Source organism: Phoca vitulina, unplaced genomic scaffold, assembly GCF_004348235.1.
Source record: "Phoca vitulina isolate PV1807 unplaced genomic scaffold, GSC_HSeal_1.0 scaffold12, whole genome shotgun sequence".
Classification (NCBI taxonomy): domain Eukaryota; kingdom Metazoa; phylum Chordata; class Mammalia; order Carnivora; family Phocidae; genus Phoca; species Phoca vitulina.
In genome coordinates, this window is record NW_022589715.1 from 48,231,769 (window position 1) to 48,258,954 (window position 27,186).

The 27,186-nt window shown below is 41.6% G+C and overlaps 1 protein-coding gene across 2 annotated transcripts in view; it reads right to left on the bottom strand.

The window, feature by feature from the left end:
• Positions 1-27,186, bottom strand: part of CAMKMT (calmodulin-lysine N-methyltransferase) — a 376,306-nt gene that overhangs the window by 1,136 nt on the left and 347,984 nt on the right. The window contains exons 8-10 of one of the 2 annotated variants that reach the window (XM_032411068.1): positions 22,228-22,302; positions 15,331-15,394; positions 5,471-5,602 (exon numbers count right to left, since the gene is read on the bottom strand). In XM_032411068.1, coding sequence (XP_032266959.1) covers positions 5,471-5,602; positions 15,331-15,394; positions 22,228-22,302 — 271 coding nt within the window. The remainder of the gene's footprint in view (positions 1-5,470; positions 5,603-15,330; positions 15,395-22,227; positions 22,303-27,186) is intronic. The other variant, XM_032411070.1, reaches the window with a different exon arrangement.

Consider the following 27,186-nt stretch of genomic DNA (forward strand, 5'->3'; position numbering starts at 1 on the left):
CAAGATAGGACTATGCATCCATCAAGCTGGAATCTTTCCTTGGGCGGGGATAAGGAGGAGGGCACGGTGCTTTTTCATAAATAGCCGGACTGCATTTGTGACCTCTGTGAACTGTGGGGACCTTCAGTTAAGGGAGAACTGCAGGCTTGCTCATCTGCACCAGAACAGCCATTTGGCATAGAAGGTTCTGCTCTCGGTCCACTCTGTCCCTCACCTGCGCCCCAGGAACAAGGCAGGCAGGCATTTCTGGTCATTTGGAGACTGGCAGCACCCGGGCACAAGGGATGGGCTTCTGGGCCTAAGACATTTCAAAGGCTCTCCAGCTGCTTCTTGGGGGGTTTTAATAGTAATGATAATTACAAAATTTTTTTTTCTGAGGAGGAAAAGGTAATCCAACAATTAGAGCTTCCACACCATTCAAGTGAGGTTCTGAGGGCCTTTCCATGGTAGATTTTAAAATCCAGTCAGAGTTCTCAAACCTAGAGTAAGTACTCTTTTCCTCATTTGGCTAGAAGAATTTTGACAGCCATATTTATATTTTTCCTAGCAAACAGTAATGTGCTATTTATAAAGACAAAATTAACATTTTTGAAATTGGGGCTTTTGAGCCGTTAATTCATTTTGTAATTGATAAGGATCAGAAAACAGATATTTCTTTTAATTATGTAGGGACTCAATTCTTTCATTGTTTTGAATCAGATTACCCCCCCCCCCCCCCCCGAAACTAAATGAATGGCTCCAACATGACACTTTCCTAGATTAGTATAGGTCTGGGGCATATTACCTTGAATTTTTTTGTGTTTCTTCTAAATCATATTCCCAAACTGTGACATACCCTCACTGTTAAGGACAAGGAGCAATGAGACTGCTTTTCCTTTCTCACTGGGAAACAGAAAGCCAACCCCGTCTTACTTTCTAATCCATTTTCATAAGAAATGATGGTACAATCACTGAAGTAACTGCATTCTGTTTTCTTAGATGGAGTTTGCTTTGTTTATAGATGATTAGTTGTCTACCTTAGAAAGATCCTCTGGATTTGTGTTGCCACCAAAGTAGGGACTGTTAATCGTAAGCACACGGTCCCTTAACATCACTCTTTAAAAAAAAAAAAAAAAAAAGGCCAAGAAAATGGCTTCCCAAACTTCCCAATCCAAACCCACTAACCAGGACCTACCAACTATAAATACCTTGTTGCCAGTTGCCCTAGTGATAGAAGGAGCTCACTGAAATATTTTACAGAGGGAAGAGGGGGCCAAGCTAGCTCAATTCTTCCTCAGGGATTGGGGATCAGGGAAAGTTGATTACTCAGCGTGAGTCAGCTGACCTACTCACTCACAATGCACTAATATACAGAGACTCAAATGAGCTCTTTATAAAGTCCCTGAGGTAATATGTGGGATAAATAATTCTTCTGTAAATATGGGTTAGAAATCACTTTTAACTTGGATTCTGTGCTGACCTCTGGAGGCCAAAGCAGAGGCTTCCTTGCTAGAAGGGGCCAGGGGCCAGCCCCGTGTTGACTGTGAGCCCTTCCCGCGATGGGGAAAGAGCCGACAGCCCTCAAAGGCAATACTCTACCCCAGCAGATCAGTTCTGAAACCAAGTCGGCTATGTGAGGGCACTTGAACACACACGAGGCTGTGGGGAAATACTTGCTTTCGATGAGGGAATGTGATGTGGTTTACTCAGGCTGTACTTCTTTGCTCAATTAATAATTATAATTTTAAGAAATAAAAAAGCACCTCGGGGGAAAAAATGAACAAAAAGCAAATTGTGAATAAAACAATTTTTCAATTTCAGAGGTTAAAGCAGGGTCTTTGAGGACTGAACTAAATTACATAGCTGCTATTAGGAGCATTATGCTTTACTTCATAATTGGATGTAACACGCTCAGCCTCGCCACGGCGCTGCACGGGGAACAGCAGCAGGAGTGGAGTTCAGACTGTTTACCCTTTACAGGATCCACAATTATCAACAGCACACCACACAGATTATAAGCACCAGCCACTTGTAATGTGGCATTTTGAATAGATAAGCAGAAGTGCAATATGGCCATGCTTTTAACACAATGTACTGACTCCGCAAACGAGCCCAAGCCTGTTTTCACGGCTAAGTATAAAAAATACGGAAAATAAACACACCGGTGGTTTTGCGAAAGTTAAAAAAACCAAAACCCAAAACAAAACTGTGGCACGTAAAATTAGATCTCAGAGAATACTTGCACGAACGAGAGTATTTTTATCAACTAATTTCAAGCCAGCTGTAATGGCTAAGTTAGGTCTCTGCCTTGAGAAACAATTTGCTTATCTGAACATCAGAGAGGTCTGGAGCCACACCATTGGGCAAGGCATTGGATTCCCAGCCTGGAGGAGACCAAGAGAGGGAAGGAGAGGGGAAATGGTTTATTTTTCCTCCCGGTCGCCTGGAAGAACAGAAAGGCAATATTTTTCAAACACACTACACCTTTGGCTGCCTGGTTCCTGAGCACGCTGGCTGCACGGTGTGGGCACAATTTAACAAAAGCACTGGCAGAAAAGTGAAGAATGGCACCGTTTTGATTACAGGCTTGCTTTTTAACGGAAATAAAATTTCACAGTTAACAATGAGAGGTGAAAAGTTTAAGAGGCAAAGCTGTTCCTCCTGATCACTGACTGTTAATCAGCTTCATGGGTGGTTGCCTAAATCTGTAGATTTTTTTTTTTTTTTACCTTGCACTACTGCCAAGATTGTAACTAATTTTTTTCCCCCTGTTGTAAGAGGAGGGGTGGAAAACTCAGCAGAGAAGCCAGCTGTGTATGAGTGACGTGAGGCACTAATGCAGAGGGCAAAATTAAAATTCATGAATCTCTTCACAACCATTTGTGTAACAAGATTAAGACGGGACAGCGGAAAAGAGCGGCATTATCAGGCGTCTTACAGTCCTCCAGCTGGTTACGCTCTAGTCCAACACAGTAGGGCTAAGAGGATAACACGCAGCCTGAAGGAAAACGCGGCTCCTCCGGTTGCGAGCAGGCTCGGCCCAGGGACCGTGGGGCTTTGGCCAGAGATGGAGAGGAAGAAAGCTGATTGCCGCGCAAGATGGAAAACTTTTAAGCCCTGGCTATTAGCACGCGGCAAACAAAAGCGGCCAGGGTGGAGGTTCCCGGCGGCCGCGCGGTCCCCGGCGCGTCCCCGGAGCCCCGGGCGGGCGGCGGGCAGGGGCCCGAGGGGGCGCCCCGGGGAAGAGCACTGGGGCTCGGCGAGGAGCAGGGGCGCTCCCCGCTCCCCCCACGCCCCACCTTGGCCCTCGGCCCTCTCCGGGCATCCTGCTGTTGCAAAGGAGACCTCCACGTGCGAGCCGGAGTTGGGTCGTGCCAGCCTGTCGCCGGCCAGTCGGCACACGGCTACCCCGGGGCTGGAGCAGGAGAGCCGGGCATTCTATGCTTCTGGTACAGAAGGGACAAGAGGCACTCTCTTGCTAGAAGCAGGAGAACACCAGACCAGCTGCAACTGCCCCCCCTCCTCATTAGAAATACACATGATGGGTTCACGTTTGTACCCTTTACTTAGGGCGCCCCAACCCTGCAGAATATTCCCCTGGCGGGTTCCACGTCCTGAGAACCAAATGCAACTCTCACTCCTCACAACCTAAAGAGGAGGGAAACTGTTTTCTTAGTCCGCTGTCAGCAAAGTGGAGAATTTAACTTTTAAGCAATAATGAAGAGATTAAAGACTAAGGTCACCTAGTTATTTATGGAAATTTACTTTCGTGGGACGCATCAGTCCCCGATTATTTATGGAGTACTAACTGTGGGTATGTTGCACAATATAAATGCAAGAGGCATGTCTAGCGATTTATGGAACGTGCTATGCTTAGCAGGGTAGTGTACTGCATTGGAAATAAAAAGGAAGTTGCTGTCCCCTAGCCACTGACAATCTTAAGTTCTAGACAAAGGAGAGGTGGCCACTAAGGACTCCAATGTCCCCATACACCTCCAGTCTTGCAGGGAGGAGATGGAGGGTATCAGGCACAACGCTGAACATCGCTGCTGGTGGAGAAACTCTTGCCTTTGCTCTCCTGATCTGTGACTGAGAAACTGAAAGCATTTGTTGTTTCAGTGGGAAGGTGAAAGGCATGGCACTGAAGCAGCCATCACCTGATCCCTGTAGCTCTAGCCTGACCCAGGAGAGAAGCCTGTTTTTGTCCCTTTGGGGAGAGGAGCCCACGGGCCGGTTGAGACCCTTCCCCTGCCAGGTAAAGCCCTCAGAGCCTTTCCTTTTATTCTGGGGAGGGGCTGCAAAAGGGAAAGCCTTATTCTAGAGTGGCAGGCAAGATTTGAGTAACACGCCATTCTCTTTTTATTTTCTGATCCTAAGCAAAGGGCAATCCCACTATCCAGAGGAGGTGATTTAACCCTTTCAGTTCACAAAGCATCTTTGCCCCCCCCCCCCCCCGGCCTGGGGGGGGGAGGGGGGAGGCTAAATGAAATCTTAGAGACCCCAGAAGAGTGAAACCATCTCCACAAAGTGAGGATCTTCTTTCTCTTGCCTGAAGATCAGATCCACTTTGCATATAATTTTTCAAATGTCAGTATACTTCTATATTACATCATAGTCCTGGTAATAAAGAGTGCTATTCCCATTTTCCCAGGAGAAAATTAAGGTCAGGCCTTTACTTTTCTGTGTTCGCAACTTGTAAAATCATGACAAGTTCAAAGTCTTTTGACCAGGTCAGACTAGCTCAGAGAAGGGAGATTTCTGTAAAGCACAAAATTACAGAAGTAATATATGTTATACTACTAAGTGTGATATGTATTAGCAAAGGTGAGATTTCTAAAAAGTTTTCAGTGGAACACTCGCCTCTCAGTGTCCTATATTGCTCTATGCCTATAAATAATAAAAAGGTTGATAACATTGCTTTATGTAAGCAAGCTTAGAAATCACTCTCAGATAAGTGCTTTTGACCTAAATCTTGTAGCTCCTCGATCTGACATATAACCCCACAACTGTGAAATTCTGTATGAGATTTAACAGTCTCAAACTGCCAACTGACCCAGCCATAAAGCAAGCAAGATAAAGATTTACAGTCCAACATGATACAATTAGACATTCACCTTCTATTTATTTCAGTGCAGCTGAGCATTTAACCTACTTAAAAGCCGAAGGTTTTTTCATTAAAATATAAATGCTGGTTTATCATTCATTCTATGCCACCTCCCCTGCATCCTACAAATTAGTCTATTATGAATGAAAAGATTAGTTTGTTTCAGGGAAAGGAGTAAACAGGAATGGTTTCTGTAAAATCCTGCTAGACATGCAAAGATAAAAGATGGCTTTACCACACAAAATAATCAGATACAAATAGCTGTTCAGAAGCAGCACACCTAAGGAGTACTTTAATCAAATATTTAGGTTACCTGCCAAAAAGACCATGATCTCTTCAAAATGCAATGCGGATTAAAGTGTTATCTAACACAAGCAGAAAACTAACCTTGGAGTGGAAGTTTGAAATGTGTTCATCATAATTTTCATGTCTTTGGATAGAGAAATCAACTTTTTCAGCTAGATTGCAAAACTGGTTTAAAGTATTCCCTCGGCGTGGGGCAAATACCATTGCTTTCCCCTAGAACATTAAAAAGGAAATTCACACATTTTAGAACTGGAAGGCAACCAAACATAAACACTAGGTAAAGCATTTAATGTACTGCTCTCAGGTAGGAAACACAATTGTTCTTGAGATGTCCATACAGAATGGACATTCACAGTGAGAATAATTTCAAGGACAGATACACATCAAGAAAGACAAAATATGTATATTTCCTATTCAAATGTTGCTATGTTTTATCCTTTTCCAATCATGCATGTAACAAACAAAACATGGCTTGAAGTTGGTATTCTGTACAATGCACACCTCTCTTGGGTCCAGTGGTTCAAACCATCAACTGCTTTTAGAGTAACTGGTCCACAGCAGTGCCACCCACCTGGAGACTCCTTAGCTGTTGCCAACGTGTCCCCAACACAGCTCCAGAGCATGTGGCAACGGATGCTTATAGATGTTAGTTTATTGTACCCTGGAAATTCAATACCAAGAAATCCTCCATAGAGACAAGTAACGGCAATCTCTGTTAGAGAATTTTCATGTTTCAGCCCTGCCACCAGCCTTTTCTGTGACCATGCTGTCAGAGACAAGGCTCCAGGATCTTGGTTTCCAACTTCATTGAATCCTTCATAATAGTCATCATTAGAGCAAAGCAGCTCCTCACAGTACTCAAATGATTGCTTTTCAAAGAAAGTGGTATAATGAGGGTAAGCAGGCTTTTCTAAATAAACTGCACAACCTCATGAGATTGTTGCAGTGGGGAGAATGGATGGGCTTGAATAAGCTATACACCGGATTTCAGAAGACCATTGGACATGAAACTCCACGAAGTCCATTTGCTAACTCCTGGATGCACATGGACTTTCCCTCGCCCTCTGAGACGTGCACAGAACAGCTGAACTTCAGAATCTTCTTTTCTTTTTGTTTAAAAGATGACTGTATGCTTCTGTTAACTTCAAGGTTATACTTCAATTCTATGAAATGCCACTTCAGGTTTTGAGGGAATCATGAAAATATATCCCAGTTTCTTATGAAAGGTGGTTTCTCATATATTACTGCCAACTATTTATTGAGCATCCGGTGCATGTCAGGCTCTGGGATAGGAACTCTATTTGTCTCATTGACTCTTCCCACCACCCAACAATGTAGGTGTGATCAGCTCCTTTTACAGGATGCTCCGAATGGTTTAATAGTTGACCAAGATGACACAACCGGCAAATGACTGGAAACGTACCTGCCTCCAATGCTGATGTTCTTTCCACCTCATCTCATTGCCTCCTTATTAGTAATAGTGACGGCAATAATAATAATAATAGCTACCACTGTGCGAGGTGCTTCATGAACCTTCCCTTTCATCCCATCAACCATTTTCTCAATGACCTTGTGAAGTAGACATTACATTTTACAGATAATTAAACATGCAGCGAAGGCTTTGAAGAATATGAAGATATGTGGCAGAAAGGGTTCTGCACTTAAAAAGTCTCCACCATTACACAGCTGTCACCTCAGGAAAATTAGAAAGAAAAAAAAAAGCCATGGAACTGTTGAGCTAGAAGGGACCTTGGGGATGACATAATCCAATCTCCTCAGTCACCCCAGCTGACCCATCAAGGTTTCTCACTCACGAAATGGGAAGAACAAAGTCTGCCCCCCCCAACTCCATCAAGTCATGAGGATCAAATGAGGTGATGAATGTGAAAATAATTTGAAAAGCAAAGTTATGTAGACGTAAGACTAGAAACATCTCCACCACTTAACAGTGCTGGAAAGATTTTATCAGGTCTCTCTCCCTCTCCCTCTCTTTCCCTCATTTACCTGCAAGAAAATACACCGACACAGTGTCCTGGACATCAAGTGTGTTTTCATACGGTGTTTACAGAGACATGTACATACTCAGGCACATAATTATAGCAGCACCAATCATGCCACTACACTTAAGGTTTTGTCAGCTTTTCCAATATTAATTGCTATTTTCAGGCGTTTTTCAAACTTAGCAGCAAAAATTCATTTTGATGTGAAACTAGATATAATACATGGTCTCAGCAGAGGAGCAAAGTCTCCGTTAAAAAAAAAAAAAAGGAGGGAATACTAGTAGGTCATTTTAGTCATTTCTAAGAGCTGGTTGCCATTCTAGGTTTTTGAATAATGGAAGTTGTTTTATTTTAAAGTCACCTGCAAAAAATTGTCTTACAGTTACAATTGAAGAGTTGATTTTTAGTAGCTATTATCTAAGCTATGTATCATAATGTTTACAGGGCTACAGGGCTCTTGGCTGGGCTCGGGTTTACATTTATGAGTCCATGCTCCCCACACCCCTAACCCCTTGTTGGTCGGGTTGAGCTGTAGGGGGACCCAGCTAAGCATATGGCAGCCTCCTCCACCCAGACATCTCTCCTTCTCTAGGTCTTCTTCTAGCTTACCTGTCCTTCCCTAACCACCCTCTAGAATAGCAGCTGCTTCCCCATCACTCTCCACTCCCCTCCCCCCTTTACTTTTGTTCTGGGCACTCATCACCCCTAACACACATTATATCCTTGTTTGTGATCGCTGGTCTCCTCCAGCTGGAGTGTACGCTCCATGACAACGGGATCGTCTAATGTTTTATTCACTGCATTTTCTCAGTGCCTAGCATATAATTGACTCTCAATCAATACTTATTGAGACAATAAACTAAATCCAGATGTTGAAATAATTTGAGAAATGCAAGTCATTGGGAATTCGAAGGCCACATTCTATTGCTTATTCTTTAGAAAAGATTTTCTGCAAGAAGCTTTTCCAGAGTCGGTATTTCTGATGGGATTTCAGAGGGCAGCATTCTGTGCACAATACTGTACCCACAACAAGGAGAAAGAGTGAGCAGTAGTTTTAATTTCTAATTACTCAGTTATGGGTTTTAAAATGCTTTCTTTTTCATTTCACTGAATACAGACACCTTTGAGATGTGAATCAATATTTAGGAGGGACAATAGTACATCAACCATTCATTCAATAAACAGCCACTGAGTGCCAGCATCCACCCCATAAGGAATGGCTTTAGAATTCCCCTTGTCCCCAGTGGAGCAGGACACTGGTACAATCAGAGAAATACGCCCTACAATTTAGGCTGCAAAAATCAAAACAAGAAAAAAAATATATAGATTTCAGATTAGCCCATCACTTTAGAAAAATTATTTTCAATTTACCAAAGCCCAACTTTCTAGGCATTTGAGGTCACAGAATCATCTTAAACTCAGAATGAACACTCAATTGAACGTAAAATTTTGACTGATGGGCAGAAATTTGAGAGAATTCATTTATCCCTGGAGAGGAGAGAGGAGTAGTTCCACTAAACAGCAACGATATTGTTTACATCGTGAGCTCAGTTGTTGTTATTTTGCTAGACTAATCTATACTCATATATTAAAGGGTGTGTACTTCTGGAAAAAATAAGTATGCTTCAGATTTCTTTTAAAAGGAATATGCTATGCCAGTGAAATGCCTTTATTTCTGTTTCATTTCCAGGCAACCAACTATTAAATACCAATTACATGTTTAAGCTTATGTTTATTTTTTCTTTACCTGGATTCTAAGATGCCGCCTTTGCCTGCTTCCTCCCCTATGTCTCTCTCAACCCCCTTCCCTGGTTTCTCCACCTGCCCCCTTTGATTGTCAGTGGTCCCCAGGGCTCTGCCTACTTTTTCTCCCTGTTCTGTACAATTCTAGGCAATTGTACCAAAGCCCATGGCTTCAGCTCTCACTGATACATCAACACTCCCGAGTATATATCTACAGCATCCACCATAGTCCAGGGCCCACCCATGTTCTCAGGTGCCTCCTAGGTCTCTCCATGGAGACGTTCTGCAAGTACTTTTAACTTATTCCGTCTACAGTGGAACTCAGTACCTTCGGGCCCAAACCCCAGATTAGACACCCTGTCCCTGGGATGCCTCTGCTGACCACCCCTGGCCTCCATGCTGTGCCTCCTCCCTGGCAGGCACTTCCGCTCTCCGCTTCCATGGCTCACCCACACCGCTGCTGTCTCCTTAACACACCGTCAGGTAACTGCTCGCTTGTTTGTCTCTCACGCTGGACGGCGAGCTCCTTCAGGGCAGGATCACGTTGTATCTTACTCTATCCCCAGGTCCTAGCACAGCCTCTGCACCTGAGAAGCACCCGGTAAATGTCTACTGAATGAACTTCTCAGTGAATATCTGCTCAGTCCCCTCTTCTCCACCCTCGGATCTCCACTATCTCCTAACTGAACAATTCCATGTACAAGTTGTCCATGGTGGTGCCCTGAGGAACTTTGCTGCTTTCAAGCTCTCTCTTACTCCACTGCAGCCTCTATGCTGGCCAGCCTGATCTTTCTAGAACCCACACCTGACTATACCACTGCTCAAACACTTTCAGTGGCTCTCTAGTACCCATATAATAAAGACCAGTCTCTTCGTATAGTATCCTCAGCCTTTCATAAAATGGCACCCCAAACTAAGTCTTTCACCTCATCTCCTGCCCCTCCCAACCCTAACCCCCAAACCACACAGATTCTCACACTCTAGCTAGAGCAAACTTCTCTTGTTGATCCCAAAACACAACATGCTTTTTCATCCTCTGTACCTGTGAGCGCCGTTCCCTTCTTCCCTCTTCTAGTCCCCTTCCCTGAAGCTTAGAATGCCCTTCTTACTTTTCAACACCAAAGTCAAATGCCACTGCCTCTAGAGAAACCTTCCTCAGGCAGTCAGTCACTCTTTCTGGTATGCTCATCACATTGCGTTGTAATTCCTGGTAGCTCAGGCACTAATCTGCCCTACTAAACGGAGATTCTCCTAGCGGTAGTGATCCATATTTATACCCGCACCTCACATTCCCAGCACAGTGCCAGGTAGTGAGTAGTTGCTCAACAAATGCTTGTGGCATCAAGATAGAATCCAAACCCTTGAGTATCTCCCATTCTATTGAAGGTATAAATTAGAAAGATTGTCAAAACAAATAAAAGCAGCACCACACTATGACCCAGGGATGGGCTGTTACAAGCCGTTTTGCACTGTCCACTGTGATTCCACGTGTGTGTGTGTTACATTTCCACAATCAGATTATAAAAGCTTTGGGGGCAGAGACTCAGTATTACGCATGCTGAATAAGCACCTGGGTAGATTTCAGGAAAGAACTTCTAGAGCTAGGCCCCTGCTCTGAAGGTCTTAAAACCATCTGGGGACTCTCTATTCCTACAAACGCGAGAGGCAGGTAGGGCTGAATACAGATTGTCACCAAGAACAAGGGAGGGTTTGTTGGGCCTCTGACCCAGCGAGCAGACGGGAACAAAGGGTCCCTCCAGCACCATCTCAGTTCACTGCCCTGAGCCCACACTCACAAGGAATTTCCCTGACATAAGCAAAAACAGAGGTTTGTACAGATGTGTGCAGAGATGTTGGATTAAAAAAAAAAAAAAAAAAGGAGGAAATCTCTCTGCTCTTCTAAAACCAGAGCCCACGATTTACATTTATAGCCCTCCTTGCATACAGGTGGGGCTCCAGGAATGTGGCAGTTAGTTCCGGCCAGTTTCTAAAGGTTAAATGAAGTCCGAGGTGATATTTTTGAATGCTTGACAATTGGTTCGCAGCAACCAGCTGGAGAGCTGTCAACACTGCATCTCCATCCATCTTTTTGTGGTTCTGAGTAAATTCACACCGTCTGGCTGGCTTGGTGTCCTTCCCTGTACCGAAAGCCATTTCAGAGGAATATTAGTGGATACCATTTGTTGGTTGTCATTTCCAGGCTAAAGTTCAACTTGCAGGTTGCCGTGGCTGTATTTTAAATTACATTCTGGCCCTCTGATATCAGACACTGCTGATGTTCTTTAAAGAACACAACAGCAGGGGGTCACCTGTCAATCATCAGTAACACGGAGCCACTCACGGGAGGGAAAAAGGTTGGGGGGAGGCCAAAGGGGGGGTGGGGAAATGTTGCTTCTTGGAATAAGTAAATTTTGCTGACTTCATTTCTTTTTAGTACCTATTCTTTTCTTTTTGCCTTTTGAGTTTGCTAGAGAGTTCCCTCTAGTAGTCTGGCAGGAGTCAAGTGTTGCACAGATACTCTCAACCAACAAGTCAAGGAAAGCTTCCATTTGGGGCCAGCAGCAAACACTTCCTGCTGAAATTTGGGGCTTCCTGTAGTGACTTTGATCTAAGCCATCTGGCTGAGGATCTAAGCCAAGCCAGGAGCCCACCTTGATGACTAGGCTTTCTCCGGGGTCTGTCCCCCTCACTCATGACCCCACTACAAAAATGGAAAAGCAGGAAAACTCCTCCTCCCCATCTACCTTTCTTGCAACTGGGTTGTATGACACCAGACCACTGATTTGCTTTAGCTAGACATCAAGGAACCACACACCCCAAAATGGCAGATTTGGTTTCTTCCCGCAGCCCCCCACCTGAAACCTCTTGTTCTTGCCCTCTAGCAGTAATCTCTCTCCGCTCGCTCTGTCCGCCGTAAAAAGTGTCATCTCCATCCAGGTAGACAGTCTTCCCGGGACCAATGAGGGAGCTGTCGCAGGCATGCAGAACATGGGTGCAGGCGACACACAGCATGCCCCGGTGTGTGCAGAAGTCACCAAAGTTTGTGTCCAGAGAAGGGTGAATTCCCTCCCTCCCAGCAGCATTTCTGCAAGGAAGATGCCCCCTGTATTCTGTACTCACCACGGTCAAAAAGTCTCTCTGGGTCTTCTTCAAGGTAACAAGAGCTAACATAGATTCAGAGCCAGTCATGTGCTAAAGCTTTCCGATGCATTGGCTTGTTCCCTCCCCATTTTACAGATGGGGAGAGGAGGCTTCATGGGATGAACCAGTAAGTGGCAGAGCCCAGATCTGAACCTTAAGCTTTCAGACTCCAGGGTCCAAGCATACCTTTCCTCCATAAGGAAGACTTAGGAGAAAACAGGGTGAGAGAGGTAGTTCCAGAGCCTGCTGGTGCTAATCTGGGACTGGAATTTGGCCCTCCTGTCAGCCAGGCCAAGGTCCCTTGGGACCAGTGTCTCATGTGGATTAACCCTGACTGGCTAATGCATCAGTAAAAAGAAGTTTTCATTCTGGAGCGCATCTTGTGTGCCTGGCGCTCTGCTAGGCATATACGTCAGGAACTATTTTACATCAGCCCCGGGGCGGTGGGGGGGCTTATTCCTCCCTCACCCTGACGTAATGAAACTCAGGCTCAGAGAGCCTTGATAGAGAGAGCAGACTTGGGTTTTGTATGCAGATATCTCTGACTCTTCCCACCCTCCACACTACCTGCAGACACTGGGGCCCTCCTGTGAACCTGAAGCATTTGGCTGGAGTGCAGTTTTTCCGGAGCACCCTGAGAATGGGCTGTATCTCCCATCGAACTCGCTGAGCCTTGAATCACCAAGAGCTCAGGAGCCACCAGTGTAGCCCCTCAAGTTGTTTCTTTGTGGGCCTCCTGTGGCCCCTACAGCACCAGGGCCACAGACCATGGAGGAGTCGTCCTGGGCTCAAGAGAAAGTTAAAAGCAGCTCTAAATGTAATGGGGTAAACCTTTAATGTTACCTTAGTCTTGGACTGTGATTTCCACAATGCGCACACTAGCAGAGGGAGAGCCTCTGGAAGCAGAACAGCCAGTCCTGAGAGCTTAGAAGGGGAAGGGTTCAGTTTTTGCTCTGGTTACCCCCAGCTCTAGGAACACTTCTGGCCCACTGGCACGGAAGATGCAGCTGCGGGTGGTCACTGCCAAGTCTACGTGACCCTTCTATGGCCCACTGGTGAAGGCCCTGGGAGCACGAGTGCCCTGCCTCCCCAGAGCTCCTGATGGGGATGAGATTCCTGAGCAGTCATTTCAGGATATCCATGTGCCACTCACAGCTTGGAGATCCTCTCTTATGGTGGGTCTCTGACACCTTCAGCTACAGTACCCGGCAGCCTTGTGCATCAGCCCCAAGGGAGGGCCCCTATTCCCACTTCGAATACTGCAGTTCAGCCAGGCCCCTCTGACTTGGCCTCCCTGCTCCGCACATAGAATGAGCAAGTACCACCTACCCCAGGGCCCTGCCTCATCCTTCTCCGGGCTAAGGGTGACAGTCAGCTGTCACTAGGAGGGCGGCCTTGTGGAGCCACACTTCAGGCAATGTTCAGGGCTTAATATAGGATACAGGAGAGCTGCTAGAGATTCCAGTTCAATCTGCATTTAGGACTATTCACAGCCTGGACAGTTCTCTATTGTAAATCATTCGAATGATTTAGAATAGATCCTAGGCAAACCATGCAAATCTCTGCAAAATGGAGTATTTGCCACAAATAGGCTTTGGAGGGTGTTGGTGAAGTACTGTTTGTGCAGCGTGAGATCCAGGAGTCCTTGAAAGCATTGTATTTATGTATGATACATTTTTCACAGAGGCCTTTACATCCAAGAATCTCCGTGCCCTCTCTGAAAATCCTGACCTTGCAAAGGCTCACAAGAATCACCCAAGGCTAACGGGGGGGGCGGGGATGAAGAGTCCCCCAATTCCTTCTTCTACCCTCAACTTGGGCTGCTCACTCAACCATGACCGCAGCCATCAATAGCTTGGAGCATGCCCCTTCCTTGCCTCAAGACCTGCTACCCACCTCACAGGGGGAATTGAGAAGGCCAATTTAATTTAATTGATTACCACTTACCAAGCTGTGGTTACTCCTCTGAGAGGCCTATTTAAAGTTTCTGAGCTATACAGAGATAACAAAATAAAAAGCAACAGTGTAAGGCAAAGGACGATTATCAAATTGCTCTGGGAAACTTCAATGTGGAAAAGATATAAAAGATAGATTGAAAGGTATTAGTCTGTAAGTCTCATTGAGGTCAGAAGACTAGAGCAAACCTTCTGAAAAAGACTTTCGAAACAAAACTTCCAGAAAATACTTCACACACACATACACACTGTAGTCCCTTCTCAGATAAATGAGTTCCTGTCTTAGACTGCATTAACATTGTTAACCTATTTTAAATTCCTACGGCACAGCAAGAGTCTTACATACTTATAAGATTTTTTTTTTTTAAATGCATGAGCTTTAAACTCGTTTTCTTACTTTAAATAGATGTATATTAACTCTCCAGTTAGGCTGCAGGACCTCCTAGCTTAGTGTAACAGCCCAACAAAATAAGAGTGGCTCCAAACTCTGTAATTTACTCACAGGCATAAATGGATATATAAATGTAAAAATGTGCACAATATTTTATGCCATGCTTGGCTTCATTGTGACCTAATGTTTATAATATGTAAATAATGGCTTCCTTTTAAAGCAAAGAACTTTTAATATACAGATTCATCTGAAGTCCTTTTTCTTTGATATAAACAGAAAGAAAAAGAAAAAAAATATATTCTTTTGCAATAAATAAATACCCAATGACAAAGGTTACCATTGAAGGGATTTAAAATGACAGAAGTCAACAGAAAACTTTCCATATCATACTTCTACTTTAATATGAAGATATTGTTATCAAAGGAAAAGACTCAAGAAATTCTTTGATAAAAATAATCTCACACTATCTTTGAAGCGGTTTCATTTATTTTACTACCCACTGTGTTCCTTATCGGAAGGCCAAGGGTAAGAAGTTTCCTAGTTATGATTAGGAAAGAATCTGATAGATCAGAAGACCCAATTGAAGTTGGACATAATAAGTATTAAAGTATTACATGACATTAATCCTGCCATTCCATTACTCTCTCCATCTTTGTGCACAGACTAATTATTCTGAAGCCAGTGTTCAGAAGAAAATAGAAACATACTTACTCTGGGCTGGAGTAATCTCTTTATTGCATCAACAAGGCTGGCTCTGTACTGGTCCAGAAACAGGCTGACATTGAGAAGAGAGCAGAATCCAGATTAAACTGGGTTTCCAAGTCTAATAATATTAATGGAGGTAAGTACAAGGCTAATTACACATGTTTACTCAACACCAAAAGGGGAGAAATTGTTTCCTTCCATTCAAGTGTCTCACTGGAAGAAAAAAAGATTGTGGTCAGTGTTATCCAACCAAAGCCAAGTCATCAACATGCAATTGGCCAGGATTCACACATGACTGGGCCACATGTTAATGTTAAAAGGACAATATCTAAGCTGCTATTTGGGGGAATCTTCTGGTTGAGATGAAATACTTCCCGTCATTACAGCCCAGTTTCTGTAGACCTGGGCCATGAGCCCACTGAGGGTATTGTGAGGTCACCCTCCAGAAACAAACACCAGCCCTATGATGCCCAAACCATGGAACAGATCTCAGGTGGTGATGGTTTTTAGTGACCAGGAGCAGCACTGAGGTCAGACTCAACCAGTGACCCAGGAGTAAACTGTTCCAAGAACAAAGACCAGATTTGGGCTAGGTATCACAGAGACCATGGCAACTCTGGGTTTTTCTCCCTTGACCTTCATGTTGATTTTTTTCCAGTTCACTGTGATTTTTCATTATTCTCCTCTGGTCTTTTGAGATTTTCTGTTATTGTTCTGTCACCCCTCTGGTTGGGCCCATCTGAGCCTGTCTTCACCAGACCTCATCTTGGAAGCTTGGGGCAGACTTCCCTTATCTGGGACTCGTGGGCCAGAGCATTGAGCAGCCTTGTGCATCAGCCATCCCATGAGGGGTAGGTGGAGTCCCCTGCTCCCATTTCTAATGCTGCAGTTTGCTGTGGGCCCCTCTGACTTGGTCTCCCTGCTCTTCACATAGCATGAATAAGTACCCCTTATTCTAGGGCCCTGCCTCATCCTTCTCTGAGCTAAGGGGGACTATGAGCTGTCAGTAGGAGGGCTGCTGTGTGGAGTCACACTGCAGGCAGGGTCTAACAGCTCTCTGACTCTGACCTTTCTGCTATGTGACCTTTCTGCTATGTGTGGCCTTCACACAAGGCCTCAGTTTCCTGGTCAAGAAAGGCCCACCTACGTGGCTGTGGTGGGCATCAAATCAATAATATATATTAGCTGACAAGTATTTGTGGAACACCTACTACATGCTATGGGCTGTTTTAGGCACTGGAGACAAGCTAGGAAAAAAACAAAGTTCCCATCTCAAAGAGCTTCTGGTCTCTATTCGTTTACGCACTGCAAGTTCTAGCAGAGCATATATACCTAGAAGGTACTCCATAAGTATCTGCTTACTGCCTGACCAGCAGATCAACATGATCCTTGAAATCGAGCAGCCTATGTAGGGTGTTGGTTTCAAAGACCCTAAAACAGGGTGTACACACTCCTTTACTGGTACTGTTAAGGACGAATCAATGCTTAGGGAAGCTGTCTCACCAACTGGGTTCTCTTCCAACTCTCCCATTTGAGAAAGAGGAGAGGGGAGAACAGTTTATGAGAAGTTGCCAAGAAGTCAGTGCTTGGGCTTCACCATGGTGTGTTCAGGTCCATCTTCTATAAAGGATGCTTTGAGTAATGGAAAAAGAATCCTTTTCAGAGGAGCTAGAAATCACGTCTAGAATGGGAACCTTATCCCACTCCATCCATCAGTCAGGATAACCTGATGATGCGCTAGGGGAAAATTTTCCTATCATTCTATTAAACACTACTTAAATCTTAGAGTGTAGAATATATGTAATTCAAACGCTACAAAAATTTGCCTGTAAGTCATATTAATCAGTGATTAATAGTCATTAAGGGTTGATAAGAAAGGAATCAAATTCTATCTAAGTGTTTTTTAACGTTTTCAGGACTACATACCTCACTCTTTAGTGAGGTCATAATATCTTAAATTTTAATAATTAAGCATTCTGCTTTTTTTTTTAACATTCTATTTTTAAGTAATCTCTACACCCAACATGGGGCTTGAACTCAACAATCCTGAGATCAAGAGTCGCATGCTCCACTGACTGAGCCAGCTAGGCGCCCCTCTGGTTTTGTTTTTTAAGAAGACTATCACTGTAGGAAAATATCTCTGTCAGTTACTCAGGCCCATTGGAGACCTGGCTGGTTGGAATATATAACATTAAGCAAAAGACCGCTCTTTAGTTTAAACCTGTGCATCGTAGGAGCTGGTAAGGTTGTCAGAAATAATCAGCCCCTTAAAAACTGAGCTTAAAACATAACCTGATACAGTACTATTTTCACTCAATGTTGGTGATGTGACAAAGATATTAACATTGCAGCTCACTGGAGAATGTGACTTAACACCCAAGCACCTATTCCAAACACAGTTATTTGAATGGTGATGTTGTCCACTTCATCCTTCCAAATCAAATTTCCCAAAAGTAATTCTTATAGTTCTCTAATAAGTCTTTATTCCAAGCAAGCTCACCTTTCTACTTAGCTCTGATGCAGAATTTATAATGCTTTGTAGGATATGTTATATGAGCAACTGCAATGTGCTTTAGTGGGAGTGATACATAATCTCCTGAAAATTCACCCCTTAAATAAGTCCTAATGGGCTCAGAGAATAACAGTAGCTTAAGTGGATCTATTTAAAAAAAGGCTGAGTGGGTCACTGATTGGAATGGAGATACCATTTCAACTCTCCCTTCCGTTACTGATCAAAATACATCGATGACAGTCGGTCTAGTTTGGCTATTAAAACACACACACACAGCCCTCTATACAATGCCCTTGTGGCATCAACTCTTGCTTTGTTCCATGGATCTGAATCACAGATTTCATGACCAAGGAAGGTGCTGGGCCATTCTCACCACCTTCCTTAGAATCAGTCAGTGTTATGCAGAGCACAGAGCATCTACCACTCCACTCATAGGGAAATTAATTAGTGTAGGCGACAAAAAGGCATTTCTCGGCCAGTATCCACAGAAAGGAGGCCTCTGTGTCCTCTTGAAGGTGAAATGTGCTAAGTTAAATTCAGTGTTTTAGATTTAACTTTCAGCAGAAGAATGGCCTCTAACAGTATTTACCAGCTAATTGCCGTGGAGCTGGGACCGATGGGGGTCTGGTCTCCCTTGGGGCTACCACTTAGGGTGCCAGATCTTTGGCAGCTTGCTTATCTTCTTTGGGACTGAGTTTTAGGTATGGGGTGAAAGGGCTGGCTGCCTTTGTGTTAAAGAGTTTTTCAGGTGTAAAGGTTGTGACCTAGAACTATCCATGATCACAGCATCTAGAAGAAAACGAAGAAATTCTAGAGACTGTTTTGAGAAGAAAAAAAAAAAATTCTTCCAGAAGAATACCTTAAAAACCAAACTTTACAGAATAATAGAAAATAGAAACAATCCACGGTACATAGTGCAAAAAATGCTGAGAGCCAGTGAAGTGGTGTAACCTTCCCCCATTTCTCTGCAAAGTCTCAGACTGTGCGCACCGACGTGCTGTAGCTCAATGTGTCAGGCTATGGGTGGCATTTCAGACTTGCTTTCCAAGCCTTTAGAGAATCCAAATGTACAGAATCATGTTTATTTTTGCAGAGCTACAATAAACTGGAAAGCCATCAAACACTCACTGAAAGCATTCCTTGGATAAAAAAAAAAAAAAAAAATCTTACTTCCAGACTCTTAGATTATTGTGATTGAACAGGAGTCTGGAAAGGCAGGCTGAAAATTAACAATCACTTGCTATTCTAAACTCAGCAAGGACCAGGCTGGACTGCATTCCAGCAGAAAGGAACTCTTATATGAAATTTGATGTTAAATAAGTCAACCAACAATCTTAATAGGCAGGTTTTTTTTCTACACCTGTGGTTAAATATTCTAATATTTTGATGTTTGTCAACAGCATCCTTTCATAGGTGTGGCTGTACCTCGATTTTTTCCTTCTTTTATTTCAAAGTTGACATTTTACAAGTTATTTAGGAACTGTTGAACCATGAAACTATATTTCATTGTCAAAAATGCTGAATGGTGAAATAATGACTAGCTTTCACAGCTTGCCTCTTTATTTTATAATCTGGTGGAGCTCCTAAATGTAGATGTGAACTAAGGAGCCTGTCTCTTGTGGGAAATAAGTTATTTCCCCCATAGCCCATGGGCTTATGAATGTTTGAATGTAAATACATGAATATATGAATGATTTAAAAACATAAACATATCACCCGTGCTCGTTGTAATCATGTGCATTTTACTTGAACCACAATGTGGGTTTGGAATAGGTTTGTGAATAGGGCTTGTTTTCATGTAAATGGGATCAAGCAGGACCACTGGTTAGCTATTCAGGGAATCAGACAATGCCACCCTTGCTGGAAATGCTTCAATAAGGAATTTAATCCATGTACCTAATATTTGAACTCCAACTCTTGCTTCATATTCCTATGGCCTAATCCAGATCTCACTGACTGACAATAACCAAAGGGTGGTATGAGACAGTGTGATCTATTTATGTGTGGCACCTATTTCTGCCACTGAGTATTTCAGGTTTCATCTTGGAGGTAGTGTCTAAAGAGAGGTTTTTTTTTTTTTTTCCTCCTCTGTGACACTGTAAAAAAATAAAATGCAGCATGGTCTGCCTGCCTGTCCCTAGAAGCAGCACCCACATAATAACTGACAGAGAAACACCAAACCGACAGGAAATAAAGAGCTCCCAGAGCGTGAGCTTCACTGCTATGTGCACAACATGCATATTATAAATATCACTGTGCTTTCTAAGTTTCTAAGCAGCTTACCCATCCCTGTGAATATGAAGAGAGACCATTACCAAAGCATTTCTTTTGGAAATAATATCAGCATTGCAGTGAGAGTAGCTTAATGTTTCACATTTACAAATGGGAAATTATAAACAGGCTGACATTCTGGCACTTACAACACCAGGGGGAAAAAAAACCAACTTAACACCTCACACATAGAAAAGCCATTTATAAAATAAAACTTGGTGTACTTAGTTCATTTGAATCTGTAAATTCTCCTATAGCTACCAGGTGTGTGTGTGTGTGTGTGTGTGTGTGTACATCTAACATTGTACTATGTTATGTATTTGTAATGAAAGCCTTCACTGAATATGCATTATGTATATCAGTTGTACGTGACCCTGTTGTTCGCTAGGGAAAAAGGACTATTTCTCAAACATGTTGTGTGCCTATTTTTAACCTAACTGAGAACATTAATCAGAAAAGAGCTTAAATCTTACTTCCTCTGCTTGTCTCTCCGGTACAAATAGGATGACATGGTGTGAGTGTCCGTAACACAAGGTCTGACAGAGCCAGGCTGTTCTGATATTTATGTGAAGGATACAGTTAACTCTCAATCCCCTGGCCAGACCTGACTTTCTCCACATATCTGGAGCCCACGCGTGCAACCCTCATCTAAACCTCCAAGAATATGCTGCCCTCCTTCCCTCTTTCTGCTGCTCTCTGATCTGACTTTCATGCTTAATCTGATCTAATCCTGCCAGCATTATCTTCATCTGTGCAATGAAACCTGGAGGATCCTTTCTCATATTTGGTGAGGAGAGGCATTTACTAAATTACTTGCTCAAATCATATGGTGAGGTTTTAGCTCCTTATTTTTGATTAGATGAGGGATGTAACATTAGGCACAATATCAATGATTAGTCCAAAATCTGTTTCTCCCCCTTTTGGAACAAGGTTTTTCTGAAATCCAGTACAAAGACACTAAAAGGGCCATGGAAAGCTAGAAAATCTCAGCTAGAAATAAAACAGAATACTTATTTTCCATTGAGAAGTATTTTTCAGAAGAAAAAAAGAAAGCAAATCTGATTCCAATGACTTACATAGAAGAGTTACCTCTTGAAAGTCTTATTTAAAATAATAATAATAATGACTGCCTGAAAATTTCATTTAACTCCCCTCTAGGGAAAGTCTTCTCCAGGTTCTGGATCTTACAATTGGGTTGATCAATACCATAGAACTTCTTCAGAATCCAAACTTGTGTTTTCAAATCTCAAGTGTCATAAAAACATAATGAAACTACAAATAAGGCCTTACTCTTAACAGGGAAAATACTTTTGAACTGTCAATGTTTCCATATGCTGAAATAGTTATTATTCAATATGCATGAAGAAAATACCTAAGATTATTTGAAATAATTATTAAGGTTTGATACATATTTATCCTGTAACTTAAGATCAGACTTCATTAACAATAAGTAGACTAAGCCAAATGAGAAGACAAAATAACTAATGTAAATTATTTTTTAAAAGCAGACACCTGACAGAGATTTTAATGTTATTTGCATAACAATAAAATGTAATGTTATAATTCCTGTTTTGTGTATAATTAAATATCTTAATTGAAGACATTGAAAATTTAGATAGCAAACATGTATTTTAAGAAAAAACATTCCCCCAAAGATATTGCACAAATACGTTTATTTGTTGGAGCATATACGTGTGTGTACACACATATACATATATTCCCTTATATCAATAGTCAGATCTCTCCTAAGAAGTAAGCTAATTGAGCTGTTTGTGTTGATAAACTCCTTTTTCTCCAGACTATTCCTCTCCGAGCCATAATTATTTGCAATTTGCCTAAGTCGTCCATTTACTGATACGTCAAGCATGAAACAGAGGCAATTCCAGAAAATGGAAATGCTTCTCAAAATCAATCTTTGGGAAATAATGTGGTAGAAGTTACTGTGTGATAGAAGACTACCTTATAACTGTCACATGGAGATGAATATTAATTTGTTGAGGTTAAGGTGGCTTTGTGCTTCATTTGTTGACTTTGCTTAGCCATCAGCAAAGCAGCACAGCCCAATTACTCCAGCAAAGCTATTTTTCCTAACAGGAGTTTTATGATTTTTATGTACTTACCAGTCAGCACACATAACAATGTCAAAATGTCCTTCCAGTTGAGAGACATCTGTCTCATTATCCCATCGTAAAACGCTTGAGGAGAAAAAGATTTTTAAAAATTATACTTAGGTGGTTTTTTTTTAACTTTTGATTTTAAGCTATTAACATTATTTTTGTGGCACTTGAAATTATTTAAAAGGTATATACAAATTATTTCAAAAGGTATACTAAAAAAACTAGGGATGGAACTGTCTGCTCTATATTTTATTTAGTCTTCAAACCCAGAAGAGGGAGAATTCTCTATTTAGACAATAGTTAAGCCTGTGCTAGTTTTTATAGTTTGTAGATGAACCGGGGAAAAATATCTTATTTTTACCGTAGTCATTACAATGAGTATAGATTCTTAACATCAATGAGGTACACATTGAGATCAAAGTATTCCCCATCTGACTGGAATACAAATTTATAAAAATAAATGACGTGAAACCTAGTGTATATCTATCTTGCCCGGCATGTCAATTGCATTTCTTATTGACGAAATGAGCGATTTGGCAAGATCGAAGAAAAAAAAGCCAACTTTCATTTGGTAGTTCTCAGGTTTTAGGCACATTTTAAAATTCACCCATCCTGACACTTAGTCTCCCAAAAGAGGATCAGGTTTTAAACCTCAGATTAACAACAATAATTAATAATACATATTTAAAAATTCTAGTTGTGCTTATGAAGCCAATGAAAGATTTTAAGTTACTTTTAATTAATAATTGTGATGAATAGCATTTTACCATATCAAAGTATTTTAATGATTCCTCTCTCCACATCAAAACTGATTTGCCGTGCTATTTTTCAAAGTAAAATTGTGCTCCTCTTTTCTATTTTGATTATTATTTAAGACCAAACTAAGCGAGCATATCCTACCCTGTCCAGTTATATTTGCTTATCTTGGTGGGTTCTTTATTTCTTCTACATCTTCCCAGAGTGAAAAGCCATATGTATGAATACAAAAATAAGTCTTAATTTGATAAGTCCAAAAGTTCTTCCCATGTACACTAATAAACATTAGTGCTAGTGAATTTCTTAAGGTAGAAAAAATTGAACACATCACCATGAAAATATCTATGCAGACTGAGCATCAGTTGCCCATTCACTCATTCAACTCATTGTTACTGAGCACCTACTATGTGGCAGGCCCTGTGCTGGGCCACAGGCGGTGCCTTCTTGATGGCAGCCAAGCAGGACATGCGGACGCATAAACCCATAATTCTGATGCTGTGTCCTATGTGTTGTGTGAGCATATAGATTTAGAGCTCCAGGGAGGGCTTTCCAGAAGAACCTGTCATCCTATGTCACTTAGACAAGCTTTATAAATTAACTCTATTCTTGTATTTGCTTAGGCCTACTGGAGAGTCAAGGAATGGAGGAAACCAGGAAAGCCCCAAGAGATTAATGCTTACTTTGTTTTTACATTAATTCCTCAGAAACTCCATGCACCTGGAGAGAATGGGACACGACCAATACCAACTTTTATGGAAACGCTGAGGCCTCCTGTGCAACTAACTGGGACTCGGGCTTGGTGGGAAACCAGGCCTGTTCAGCCCTCATCAGAGACCTAAGTGTCTTAGAGAGTTTCTACATGAACAATCTGGTTTAAAATATAGATCTATACTTGACTTTTTCAAATCATAAAAGTAATGTACCCATCACACAAATTTTGGGAAAAAGAGAAAAGTGTTAAAAGTACTCATAATCTTCTAGAAAATGTTTCTAATACATAAGTAATTACTAAAGCTCATTAACAGAAAGTGTAGGAAATCCTGTGGTGGGTATTGGATACTGGATTCCTGAGGAGCTTCAGCCTCTTGGTTCAACAAAGACAAATGGAGAGATGGGGTTTAGGCAGGAACTGGCTATGGATTATCACAGCAGATGTAACTAGAGTAATTCTAAAAGAAACTGAAATGCACTGCTTGGCCATGTGGACCACAACACATTCCCAAAAAGCATTTTTTCCTAGTTCTCATGAGGCTATGGCTATGGTGTCCCCATTAACTGTAAGCATATGACAAAGAGTGGTATATAGAACAGAGTTCAGCTTTGGTATGAGAGACCCTCCCAAAAAATTTTGGTTCCTTCCTTGACTGGCTGTGTGAACTTGGAGTTTGCTTTCCCATCTGTAAAATGGAGATAACAATGACCACCTTCTTGAACACTCACAGAGCACCATTCACAATGTATTCTGGATTTGTGGTGTTCATGTAGTATACAATGAGAAGAGTGCCCCCTGGAGCTGTGCAATCAGGAGGCCTTCTATCTTACAAGGCAATTGGTGATGGTGACTTCTATATTCAAGGAGCTGGTCCTTCCAATGCTTCTCTTCCAATGACCTTGCCCTCCACCCTTCTCAAATAACTCACATGACAATCATCTAGAGCAGTACTTTAGCTGTGGAGAAAGACCAGATTTTTTGTTGTTTATATCCAATCTGTTCCAGACTGACAGTTTCATAAAATACAGTAAAAATTAACAGGCAAATGAGATTTTAAAAGCCAAGACATTCTAAACACAAGTCCACTGATCATATGCTTGGATATCACCGTAGTGTTCCTAAACATTTACTTTCAATTTCTGAACTTACCTCATTGCAGATCAGTAACATGCAGTTCACGGATTGGCTCCAGTGTATGGCCTATTTGTTGAGTAGCACTGTTCTAGACCTTGTCTTTTTGAATAACTGAAACGCTGATCTACTCTCTGACCAGCACTTTCATAGCTCATCCCTTCCAGAAGGTACTCAAATCCCAACCATTCTTCAGTCCCCCTGGGCAACAATCTGCTAATCCCATCACCATGTCCCTATCTCTTTTCCATAATGTTTATCTTCCCTCCTTACCCAGCTTACATCCCACAGCCAATAATTTTAATTACTCCTTTGCATACATCCTCTACTCCTTTTTCCCTTTCTTATAAGTTATTTCAAAATAACTTAACTGTGACCCAGAACAAAATTCAGAAACATTTACAGGAATATAAAAACATTCAGATTCTAAGAAGGTAAAATATAAAATACCTGGGAGCACCTGGGTGACTTAGTCGGTTAAACACCCTGATCTTGATTTCAGCTCAGGTCATGATCTCAGGGTCGTGAGATTGAGCCTTGTGTTGGGTTTTGTGCTGGGCATGGAGCCTGCTTGGGAATCTCTTTCTGCCTCTCCCTCTGCTCCTCCCCCCCTAAAAAAAATACCTGGCACACAATCAAAGATTACCAGGCATGCAAAGAATTGAAATAATACAACCTATAATGAGACAAATCAAACAACTAAAGCCAGCCTAAACCTAACACAGATGTCGGAATTAACAAACAAGGGCATTAAAATAGTTACCATAATGATATTCACTGTATTTTAAAAAATGAATAGAGACAAGAAAGATACTTTTAAAGTCCCAAATCAAAATTCTAAAGATGAAAACTACAATGTCTGAGAGGAAAAATACATTGGATGGAATTAATAACAGATAAGACATTTCAGAAGAAAAGATAAATGAACTTGAAAACAAAGTTATAGAAACTATCCAAAATGAAATATAGATAGAAACAAAGAATGAAATAAATTAAAAGAGGATCAGTGAATGAGCTGTGGGGCACATTTAAGTAATCTCATATATGTGTAATTGGAGTCCCCAAAGGATAGAAGGGGGAGGTCCAAAAAAAATACTTCTAGAAATAATGGCTGAAATGGTTTCAAATTTAATGAAAACTATTAACCCACAGATCAAGAGATTTCAACAAACTCCAAGCACAAGAAACATGAAGAAAACTACGAGGTACAAATAATCTAATCAAATTGTCCAAAAGCAATGATGAAGAGAAAATCTGTAAAGTACCCAGAGGAAAAGAAAAACACAGTACATATAAATAAAGGTAAGGATGACAGCATATTTCTTGTGAGTAATGGGCAAGTCAGAAGACAGTGGACTGACATCTTTAAAGTCTGAAAGGAACATAAAAACCCTGTCAACCTAGAATTTTATAGCGAGTTAAAATATTTTCCTCCCAAAAGATGAAACAGATGTTTTCAGACATACAAAAGCTGAAAAAATTAATCACCAGCAGATCTACACCATGAGAAATGTAAAGGAAGTCCTCCAGGCAGAAGAATAATCATACCAGACAAAAATATGGATCAACAGAAAGAAATGATGAGAACCAAAAATTGTAACTACATGGGCAAATATGTAAGATTTTTTTCTTATTATTTAACTCTCTTTGAAATATTACTGACTGGTTAAATAACAAGTACTGTGGAGTTTATAACATATACATAAGTAAAATATAGGGCAATAGCATTAAGATTGGGAGGGGAGTAATAGAAGTTTCCTATGATAAGGTTTTTATAGTGTAGATGAAGTGGTACATCACTTGAGGATAGACTATGATAAGTTAAAGATGTATACTATAAAACCTAAAGCAACTACTAAAACAACTAAACACAATTACAGCTAATAAGTCAACAAAGGAGAAAAACTAGAAAAATAAAATATACTCACTTAATCAAGGGAGACAGAGAAAAATGAAAAGAAGAAGAAAGAATAGATGAACAAACAGAAAACAAAAAGCAAAATGATTTAAATCTAACCATATCAGTACTTGTACTAAGTGAAAATGGTTTAAATGCCCCCAGTTAAAAGGCAGAGAGGGTCAGATTGGATTAAAATGTCAGATGGAAGTATATGTGGCTTACCAAGTAAGTGTATTTTAAATGTGAAGCACAAATGGATTAGAAGTAGAAGTCATACCAAGCAACACTAGTCAAAAGAATGCCAGAGTGGCTATATGAATGCCAGACAGTAGATTTCAGAGCAAAGAATATTACTGGATGTAAAAAGGATTACATTACAATGTTAAAGGGCCAATTCAAGAAGCAGACATAACACTTCTAAAGGTTTATGAACTGAGTAACAGAGCTTCTAATTTGAAGTCCA